This window comes from Panthera leo, chromosome A3, assembly GCF_018350215.1.
Source record: "Panthera leo isolate Ple1 chromosome A3, P.leo_Ple1_pat1.1, whole genome shotgun sequence".
NCBI classification, from domain to species: Eukaryota; Metazoa; Chordata; class Mammalia; order Carnivora; family Felidae; genus Panthera; species Panthera leo.
Window position 1 is genome coordinate 42,571,244 of NC_056681.1, and position 11,231 is coordinate 42,582,474.

At 48.8% G+C, this 11,231-nt stretch overlaps 1 protein-coding gene across 2 annotated transcripts in view; it reads left to right on the forward strand.

Moving 5' to 3' along the window:
- PCSK2 (proprotein convertase subtilisin/kexin type 2) overlaps positions 1 to 10,037 on the forward strand; it is a 272,000-nt gene extending 261,963 nt beyond the window's left edge. For both annotated transcript variants that reach the window (XM_042931671.1, XM_042931672.1), the window contains one exon: positions 8,874 to 10,037. In XM_042931671.1, the coding sequence (XP_042787605.1) occupies positions 8,874 to 9,360 (487 nt within the window). In that variant the 3' untranslated portion in view covers positions 9,361 to 10,037. The remainder of the gene's footprint in view (positions 1 to 8,873) is intronic.
- Positions 10,038 to 11,231: the final 1,194 nt, after the last annotated feature.

An 11,231-nucleotide genomic window follows, 5' to 3' on the forward strand; every position in this document is an offset into this window, starting at 1 on the left:
ATTAGCTTTACCACTTCTTGGACTTTCTCTAACTAGAATCACATGATAGGGATGTGTCCAGTTTCTTTGACTCAATATTATGACCCCAGTGCTCATGTGCAGTAGTGACTCCTTCACTCTCATTGTTGTGCAGTGTTCGATTCTGAAAACACACCTGCGATTATGTCATTTAAATAGTGCTAAAACCCATCCCTCTAACCACCCACCCTGGCCTCATTTCTGTCGATCATCTGAGTTTGGTCAGAGTGAGACGCTCAGAGCACATCCTCCCTCTCTTTTCACCCTCGGTCCTAGATCCTCTGCAGATTACAAATCAGTTACTCAGACCTAGACTCCAATCTTGATTTCACCAAACTGGGACAATACTTTTGACCTCCCTGAACATCTCTTTTAGCAATCCTCAACCTTTGTACCTTGGCCCCTTTGCCAGGACAGTGAAGTCTACAGACCCCATCTCAGCACGATGTTTTTAGATGCACTAGATAAAATACATAGGACTACAAAGAAAGGAAGCCAATAATATTGAAAACTAGGTATAAAAATTTGTTGAAAAACAAATTCGTGATGAAGTAATGTATGTCCTTTCTCTCATCAACACATTACGTAAAAAGCTCCTAGCGGCAGGAGTCTAATGCAAGTCTAATGGCCACGATCATTTCAGAGCAGCAATGATGACCAAAATGCTACTCGAAGATACTGTCGGTAATTGTAATGGAATATGAACATCTCTGGGCTCTTTGATGGCAGACTCTGAGGAAGTGCTGATACCTCTCCGGCATGTGGAGAAGCTGCATTGTCCTTACAAGTTAGTGCAAATTAATATATAGGGGGTTCTGCCATCTAAAGTCTTATACCCCCTGAATTCCCTCCTTATTTCCCGAAGCAAAACCTCCTTCTCTCTTTCCTCATTAGGCTGCTGGGAGACCTTAATAAGACAACAGACATAATGCTGGCACATAGTAGGCACTCAGTAAATGTAACTTTCCCATTCCCTCTCATCTGTGACTTTGGACACTCCTAGTTCACACTGTGGGAAAAGGAAAGATCATAATGTAGAATTTTAGATGCCATAATTGTCTGATTCCTATATGAATTCAAAGTTGTGACCTACACTGTCCTCCCAACATCCCAACCACTGTTGGTTGAGCCACCGTCCTCACTGTTCATTCCCTGGACTCCCAGAAAATGGCACTAAGTGGACATTGTATTGTCCATGACCAGTCCATGATCTCCTAAGCAGAGCTCCCTCCAGCACTAGGTGGAAAAGTAAAGCATCAGCCCAAGTCCTTTCTCTAATAGCTTTTTTTTTTTTAATGTTTATTTATTTTTGAGAGAGAGAGACAGGGTGCAAACAGGGGAGGGGCAGAGAGAGAGGGAATCCGAAGTGGGTTCAGGGCTCTGAGCTGTCAGCATGGAGCCTGACATGTGGCTCGAACCCACGAACCGTGAGATCATGACCTGAGCCGAAGTCGGATGCTTAACTGACTGAGCCACCCAGGTGCCCCACTAATAACTTTTTTTAAACAGAGCTGCATAAGCCCCACTTGACATGCTAGTAAAAAACAGCTGCTCCTACAGCCTTCCTATCAGTTTTCCCAAGGCTGCCATGCACCTGAATCATTTCTGTTCATCCTTGTGCCCCTCTGCCAGGTAAGACAGGCTTCACCGTGGCCCAGACAAATTGGTCGACTCGGTCAAGGTCACGGAGGCTGTAAGTAAGGAATTAACTTTCATTGGGCACTTACTGTGTGCCGTGTGCTTTTACATCCACCTAAGCTATCTAGCCACCCCGTTGAGGGTGTGCCCTACCTCACACACCCAGGGTATGAGTATTTTGCAGGATGGACAGCAAAGTGGTCCCATGTTGTGCCTCAGAGAGAAACACCTCCTAGGTGGCTGGGGTGAGGCCTTTGACCTACACTATTTGTATTTAATCCTGGTTAAGTCCAGGAGGTATGTGCCATCACTGTTACCTCTTCACGAGGTGGGGAGGGAGGAAGAGGTGGGGAGGCGGATGCAGAAAGCACAAGAAGTATGCTCAAGGTCACAAAGGTCTAACTGAGACTTGAAACAAAGCCCTTCTGAATGTAACCCCTCGGCTTGTCTCATTATATGACATTGGCCTTAGGGAGCTCCTACTGTGCGCTCGGGCCCTACATTAGGTGATACATCAGAAAGCCCTGCTGGCAGCTGGGGAGTGCCATTACATGTGACAAGAGGCTCAGAAAGGTTAAGGACACACCAAAGAACGCCTAGCTCTTGAGCCCCAAACTGGGATTTGAACCCAGGCACTCCGATGCCAGAACTCCATCGCTTGAGGAGCCTCTCCGTGTATCTCAGCAACCCCCTGCTGGAGGAGGTGAGGCTCAGCAGATAGCAGAAGGGCCTGGGGGGCTTCCTCTAGTAAAACCTTCCTTGGGGCGGGGACTCTGAAACGCCCACCTAGAGGGTGGGCCCCCTCCCCAAACTCCATAACTGCCCTCCTGGAGTCCTTGTCTCTGCCAGAGACTATAAACAAGGTGACAGAATGGAGACCAGACTGGGAACCACTGTCCAAATGGGGAAGGGAAGGGTAAATCCAAAGGAAACATTCAACGGGCATTGACCGCTGTGCTGCCCTTGTTCGAGTTCGGAACAGTCTTTGCGTGACTCGGAAGGCCCAGAAGGCTGGTACCGTGGTGAAGCTGTTCTGTATCTGAGCGTCCAGTACAATAGCTCGTGGCTAGGGAGCCCTGGAAATGTGGCTCATGTGCCTGGGAACCAAAGTTTCCATCGGGCCCAATTTCAGTTCATTTCAGTCTCAGTGGCCTCATGTGGCAGGCGGCCTCCATCTTGGACAGCTCAGCCCCGACGCCCATCTGGTCGTTATGCCATCACAGTAAGGCTGCTAAAGAACGCACACAGAACCCGAAGCGTACATCAGATAACAACCCCGCGAAGGGGTGTCCAGAAGTCCAGCCTGAAGGAAAGCCGACCCAGTCTCACAGCCTGTGCCTCTCCCAGGGTCCCCTGCGCTCGGGTCCACCGCTTGCTCCCCCCCAACATGGCCTGCAGGACACTCCAGCAGCCCAGACGGCTGCCTGAGACGGTCCTGGGAGAGGGCGGGCCCAGAAGAGCTGCTCTCAGACGGTCGCTGGTCACCGAGGCTGCGGCTTTTCTCCCACTGCCTCATTTCATCACAGGAGGCTGCAGGGGTAGTCTCATCTACAGGTGAGAGGGCAGGAGGCTCAGGAAGAGAAAGTAAATCGTTCTGATTCACAGAACCAGCAACTCCAACGTCAGTCAAAGCCCTGGGCCTGGAACCTCCTTCCCTTGTTGCAGAGAGGGAAAGGTTTGCAGAAAGGGACTTCCCAAGAGGGAGAAAGGCTTATGGTGTTTGCTCCTTTACAGCTCAGGCAGCAGCAGGTAGGGGCCGAGACGTCCCCACGGCCATGCCATGAAGGCATTATCCACAGTTAGCTCTGCCCACAATTAACAGAAAGGTGGCCGGGTTGCAGAGGAATGGTCAGCTTAGTCCAGGTACACGTTGATAGCAGGCCTTGTTTTCTGAGCGCTCTCCGGACAAGGATGGATCCCTCGTAATCCCCCAGCTCTGTGCATTTGTGAGGCCGGGGGGAGGGAGGAGAGTGAGGCAGAGAACGCAGGCTGTGATGAAGGACAGTTTATCTCAGTTTCTCAGTATGCATAGCATTCTGTCGTGATCCACATAAATGTTGAATTTGGAGCCAGAGGCGGTAAGTCTATCATGTTCCAGTTAGAGGATCTGGGGCCCAAAGATGTGACGGGCCCAGCAGCTCCCAACCAGCTCGGAACTTTACCCCATATCGGCACCTAGTGTTAAATGAAAGGACACTGGAAAGCCATTTCAGCACTGACTCAGCTGGGCCCTCCAAGGGACAAGAACCTAGTCTGTCTTGTTTGCTGGTGTGGCCTCGGTGCCTGGAAGGGTGCCCGGTGCCCAGCAGTCACGTGGCATATATTGGTTGAATGAATAAATGTTCAGCCAGCAGTACTGGCTAAACGCTGGTGGGAAGACCCGCTCTCCAGCCAGAGGAATTGGGGAAGGAGGCCACAGCCTTGTTGGAAGGACTCTGCGTCCCCTGGCACCTTTTGCACTGCCATCCACCCCACACCTGACTTTGTTCTCAGGTGCACGTGGGTGAGATCTAGGGCAGATGTGCTTTTTTGTTGTTGTTGTTTTTTTTATTTTTTAACATTTGTTCATTTTTCGAGAGACGGAGAGAAACAGAGTGTGAGTGGGAGAGAGACAGGGAGGCACAGAATCTGAGGCAGGCTCCAGACGCCGAGCTGTCAGCCCAAAACCCGATGCGGGGCTCGAACCCATGAACCATGAGATCATGACACGAGCTGAAGACGGACGCTCAACCAACTGAGCCACCCCGGTGCCCCAGATGTACTTTTTGCGAAACTCAGAGGGTGGTACAGGTTGGTCCTTAGGGCAGCGCCCAGGCCTCTGTGCTACTGACAGAAAAGGCCTTGGTCACCATGAATCGCTCTCCTGAGGGGCTGGGACAGAGGTATCTACAGCCACTTGCTCTGACGTGTGGGGCTCACAGAAACGGCCCCTGAGTGGGCCGAGTGCCAACTATCAGGTCTATGGGTTTCCTCAGCATTAATCTTCCCAGGGAAGCAGTCAATTTGAAAAGCAATTTTCTAAAGAGACTTTATCAGCAAAGTCAGTGGGGAGGGTGTGCAACTAAAATTAGAAGGAAAAATATAACTGGCCTGAGCGTCTGCACCAGGCCAGCCGCGTGCAGTGAGCAGAGCAAACCCAGGCCTGCTGGCCGGCCAGCGGTAGCCGCATGTCCTCTGAGGGCGGAAGCACAGGCTGTCCCCGCCCTTCCCTGCACCCACCCAAGAGATCTGTCTGCTCGGCTCCTTCAAGGCTGTGGCAAACTTGGAATTTTAAGTGAATTTGGAAGTAGATGTTAAAACCTGATGTGAATGCCAGAAGCAGCACGGGGGAGGGAGAGAGAGAAGCACGTACCTGGCCATGAACCAGCGGTGGGACCTGTCACTGCCGAGCTGCACTGTCTTCCTGTGTGAGGAATGCCCACCTGTTGAGTGTTTTTCTGTGCCTGCCACGGAGCGGACGTCTTAGACACCCAAGAAAGGATGGCTGTTATTAATAGTATCATTACCCTAATAAAACAACTGTAGTGCAACTAATTATTTTTACACAGTTGAGGATTCAGAACGCAGGTAGCAGGCCACAGGTTCCTTCTGGGAAGCAGTGTTTATTTCTAGAGGCGAGGCAGTGGGCCACTCACTATTTGCAACAACACGCAAGGAAGTTACAAGCCATCCTCAGGCCCCCGAGTTGACCTATAGGACTCAAACACGAGGCTTCTGTACATACTCCCTCAAAGTTCAGAGAGTAGCTCAAACCTCTCGATGGGTGCTTCATTTTCTGCAGCGAATGAGTTCCAGAATGTGGCCTGTAGGACTGTTTAAGGATCTCAGCGGAGTCTCCTCTTGTTCCACAAACAACCATCTCCTATTTCGACCTATAAATTAACTTTTCCTGAGCAAATAAGGATTTGCTTTTCCTTCAAAATAAGGATGGATTGTATTCCTTTTCCCCTCATAAAAGCAATACATGGAGAAATACATTGCAGAAAATACAAGTGGCCAAAAAAAAAAACAAAAAAACGGTGGTAAGAAACCCCTGGAAATCCTGTTCCTCTGCTCTGCGGACGCCATGATACCCGCCGAGAAGCTTACCTCTGAGGGGGGAAATGGCGTTCTTTCTCTTCCAAGCTTGCTACTTTTAATTCACACGGGGCTTTTCATTTCATTTCAAAGTGATGTAGCATTCCAAGAAGAATCCACTGGAATGTTCCCTCTCTCGGGGGCCTGGTCGCCATGCATTCAGTGGGCAGTTCACGTGGCAGGGCAGGAATGGCAGAGTTTCGCAGGCAAGCAATACCTCCATGGCACTAAATAAGCCAGACTCCCCAGGGGTACTTGGAGTGGACTCCACCCCCCACGCACACCCCAGCCCCAAGGCTGCTGGGACAATTTGTGAATCCTAATACAAGCGGTGTGGTTGTGCCCACTCCAATCTGTCTTCTGCTTTCCAAGGTGAGAGCAAAATGCCCATCATTTTTTAGCCTCCTCCAGCCCTTCTCACGGATATGCTCTCTCATCCCTTAGGCAGAGCAATAGGGAGCCTGTCTTCTAGTTTCCCCTCCTGCAGGGAAGAGGGTAGCCGAGAGTCATTTGTCCAAGCTCAAAGCAGCTGTGGAGGGAATCTGGCTAAGTCATGGCGTCTACTGAAGCCCCCTTAGCCATGGTGTGCTTGAAGGTTGTTTCAGGTTTGGTCCAAAATGGATTTCTCCCTTTCTATCCTAAGAGCTCATCTCGGCCCTGGAATACCTTCCTTCCTGTATGAAGGAGCTTGTTGTTCATTTACAGAAACCCCGTTGCATGTGGGCGGGGGGGATCTGATTCCCAGCTTCGGTGGCCATGCCATCTCTGACCCTTAGCCAGTCAAAGAAATATTTCCAGTGTCCCCCCGGGAGCAGCAATGTCACTTTTCTGCCAGGGTTTCCACGAATTGGCTTCTAAAGGGACTGTCACTTAGTGAACTCTTGGGGAGTCCCAGAGCCCCTGAGGCTCAAGTCTAGAAGGAAAGCCTCCATTTGGGACCTGCCTCTTTGTCTGTATAGAAACTCAGAAGGAATGTGGCATTGCACTCATACCTGAGGTCTGGACATTCCAGGAGCCTCCGGCAAGGCGGCTGGGAGACCTGCCAAACAGGATCCACAGTTTGACAAAAATGGAATGTGCTTACAACAGAAGCCCGAGAGATTTTCATGGTGATGGTGGTGGTGGCATCAGGTTCAAAATGAACATATGCAAATAATTTAGATCTGTGCTCCCCAGTATGGGAGCAACTAGCCACAGGTGGCTATTTAATGACATTAAATACATTTAAATTAACCATTAAAATTAAATTTCATTAAAAACTCAGTTCCTCACTCACACTCGTCAGGTGCTCGATAGCCACATGTGGCCGGTGGCTACTATATTGGACACTACAGATACAGAACATTTTCATCATTGTAGAAAGTTCTAATGGTCAGTTCTGGTCTAGGCGTTTGTATTTGTACGATACATGAGTGTATGTATGTATTTTATCTGCACAGCAATTCTTCGGTATAGGAAGAAATATCTCCATTGTACAGGTAAGGACGATGAGCTCAGATAGTACAGATGCTTTGCCTATGACTGGACCTTCATTCTACCCACATAGCTCTCTACCTATAGGCAGGAGCCCAAATGATTGTTGGTCATGTATTAGCTTACCCGCTACATTGCTGACCCTATTGTGAGTAAATACATCTTTTTTAAGAGATCTAGGTAGTGGCCTTCCATACTTTGACCTCCAAAGCTGACCTAAGGCTTGCTCTCCACCAAACTGGATGATTTTCCCAGAGTTTGGTACACCACCTCCACCACCATCACTGGATCTCCATGGCCAATGGATATTTCATGCCTCATTCAGCATCAACGTCTATGCAGAGTGCATACAGCAGCATTCCATGAAGCTATTAAAGCATATATTTTGAAAGTTCCTCAGGAGAGTACTGACTTTATCATTGAGCTACAGGGTAAGCTTCAGCAAGCCCTCCCAGGTTTGTGGCTTTGGTTCCAAGGGTCATGCAGAACCAAGACTTGCCTCTGAGCTGGGTGTGTGATCATCTTTTTGTAGATGGGCTCTACAAGACGTATGCTTTAAAATGCCCACCATTTTATGCTCCAAAATAAAAATTGTGTCAAGGGAGAATATTCACATAGGGAAAACCCCATGATCCAGGCACTGTGCTCTGTGTTTTCATACATGGTCTTATTTAATTTCATAAAACCCAACTATAAGGACAGTGAGACTTCAAAGTATTTAAATAATTTGCCCAAGCTCTCCTGACCAGTAAGCATAGAAGAGAATTCTAACCCAGAGAGGTTTGTTCCTGAAGTCTGGAGTCTTTCCATTACACCGTGCCATCCTCAAATGTAGTTTATTATGTTTCTGACTCAAGAACCTTTGAGCATCTTGCCTTCAAAGGAGGCCATATCCGGGAAGAAGATTTGTTGCATGGGAAGTCAACTGAGGAATCTTTCACTAGGTTTAATTAACCCCATTTCAGCTTTCTCGATGATAGTAATAATCATATGAGCAATAACTTCTATTTATCAAGATACTTTGCACTTTAAAAGAAAGGCATTATGAGCTCCTGTCTCAGCCTGGGCTGTCCCAAAACAGACCCGGAAGTGAAATTGGGTGCTGACAACGTTTTGAGAGATGACCCCAGGAAGCACAAGCGAGGAACGGAGATGAATGAGCCAGTCAGAAGTGCATTGATGAGCGAGTTGTCACTGTGGGCAATAGGCTCAGTCCCACTGGGGACATTGAGTTGTCCTGCTGAGGAACAGGGAAGCCAGGGTCTATTTATCTATGGCTTTCTATCCCAACCACTGGTAGAGAGTTGTCCCTGAAGAGTTAAATCCCTGACACTTTGGGACTGCCCTGCACCTTGGCTGAGGAAGCTCCCATGATGTGGGGGAAAGCTCCAGGAAAGAAGGCAGGAGATGCTGATACCTGAGGTGGGAAGCAGTCAGGGCAGTCACAGGTGAACTCAGAGGTGACTTAGAAGTGAGAAGGGAGTGAACGGCATCCACTACACCCCTTCCGCACAGAAGGTTCAGAGGGCATAGGTAAGGTGTTCGGGGTCACACCGCTGGTCTGTCTGATCAGCCCCAAGGCTGAACCTGCCTGGTACCTGCACCTGCCTTCAAAACCCCAAGTCTAGTGTGCCCACCCTTACCATATCTCCTCACTTTGTCCTCAGGAAAATACCCTCCACTGGCAAGTTGGTGCTGACCCTCACGACCGACGCATGTGAGGGGAAAGAGAACTTCGTCCGCTACCTTGAGCACGTCCAAGCTGTCATCACGGTCAATGCAAGCAGGAGAGGAGACCTGAACATCAACATGACCTCCCCAATGGGCACCAAGTCCATATTGCTGAGCCGGCGTCCGCGGGATGACGACTCCAAGGTGGGCTTTGACAAGTGGCCTTTCATGACCACCCACACGTGGGGGGAAGACGCTCGAGGAACCTGGACCCTGGAGCTGGGGTTTGTCGGGAGCACCCCCCAGAAGGGGGTGCTGAAGGAGTGGACACTGATGCTGCATGGCACGCAGAGCGCCCCTTACATTGACCAGGTAGTGAGGGATTACCAGTCCAAGCTGGCCATGTCCAAGAAGGAGGAGCTGGAGGAGGAGCTGGATGAAGCCGTGGAGAGAAGTCTGAAGAGCATCCTGCGCGAGAACTAGCACCGCGCCTGGGCCGCCACCGCCTCCCCCACTCCCCCATCTCTGCCTTCTCTGTCCTCCTTCCACACTCTGTCAGGAGCCTCGCAGTTACTGTCACCCTCACACAAGCGATCCCAGCCTCCCGATCTGAAGCTTCGCTCACTGTCAGTGATTCTTTTTGTTACAATGGCAGCAATCTTTTTCATTCTCGGCCCCAAATACAGTGTTCCCACCAACACCTATGTCCTATTTGTGACTCTAAGCTCTTTGTTTGTGTCATTCAAATAGGTGGTAGCCAGCAAACAAAACTGGGACAGCTTTCTCCTCCATTTTTTTCATATCTGAGAAGAGACTGCTTTGAAAACGCCACGCACAGTGACTCCAAGAATGCTTATTCATGGTCTCAACTGAGGACTTGTTACATAAAAAGAAAAAGATTATAACAGAAGGTGAGCTCTGAATCGCTAAAGCACAACAGATGCCGTCGATCCTTTGGGGGAAAATGTTTCGAACTTAGCAAGATTTTTCAGTGACGTAGATGGTGGTTATGATGCGAAAGGCGCCATCCGTGACAGCCCTGATTACTGGCTGGGGAAAGAAAGAGTCAAAAAGCATGAGCATTGGAAATCTTAACCACCAACACCAACAGGTGTTGTCCTACTCAGCCAGCATGATACATATAAAACCTGCGTAACTTGGCTGTCCTTTTCACCAGCTGCTGCTCTGAGTTATGGTAAAATCTGCTAGAGAAGCCAAAATTACTCAGTTTGTATAGAATTCATCCCAGCCCCAATTTTCTGGGGTTCCTCACATAGCTATCCAAAAGAAAAAAAAAAAGGCAAGGCAGGTCTGGCAACATGTCTAGTAAAGAATAGCTTAGTAGCTTAGAACACAGGAACGTTCCTTTTCCCAAAACACTTTGGGGCTTCGTACTCTGATGTAAGTGAGACGTGGGATGAGTATTTTTGGCACACATATACTCGGGCGTTGATTTCCAGAACATATGGTTGTGATTTCTTTGCTGTGTTGGGGAAATGGCCTGTGTTCTAGAAGAGGCGTGTGAAGAGTGAAAAGGGGCATGTTTGAAGATGTGGACCTCCATTTGTGTGAAGCCTCTTCTGCCAAAGTGGGGGGGTGGGGGTGGGAGGAGGAATGCTGACTCATCTCTCAGCCACGTGAGGCCCAGAAGGAAGCCAGAGAAGGCCTCCGTAGGGAAAGCACACAGTCACCATGTTGACAGCTACGCAATCCATGAAGATATTCAACATGCAACCCAAAGGAGACAGGTGTCTCTCCCTGCCCCCCAAAGACACAGCACCATTTCATTACCAAATAGAAATGCTCTCTGACCCGTCATCCCTTTGTTTTTCTACCCAAGGATTGCCCCTCATCCCCAGTCCCAAGGCCCACCCATTCCCAAGAAATGAGTTATTTGTTTGATTTGATTCCCAAGAACAGGTCAACCACTCCTTCCCATGGGAGCATGTAGCGAAGCTCGGAGCGCCTTTCCTTTAAAGCCAGCAACACAGGGCACTAGGTTCCATTCCCTGAAGGTGGCAACTTTAAGAGAAAACTCTGGAAAGCCCATTTTCTTCCTCCCCCCCCCCATATTGGCATGAATTTCTGTCTTCTCTAACACCGTCTGACCTTCTCTATACGATGCTTTAAAATGTAATAATATTTATGATTTTTAAAAGAAATTTATTACCTGTCACGAAGGTCTTTTTAAACCACTTTAGATTTAAAGAAAAAATTAATGGAAACCATCAAAAATCCATTTCATATTAACAGTCTGAAAATAAACCAAAGGACATTATGTGTGCATATGTGTACAAGTGCACACAGAAATATATATACATATGTAGACTATATACATGTGTGTATGTATGTGT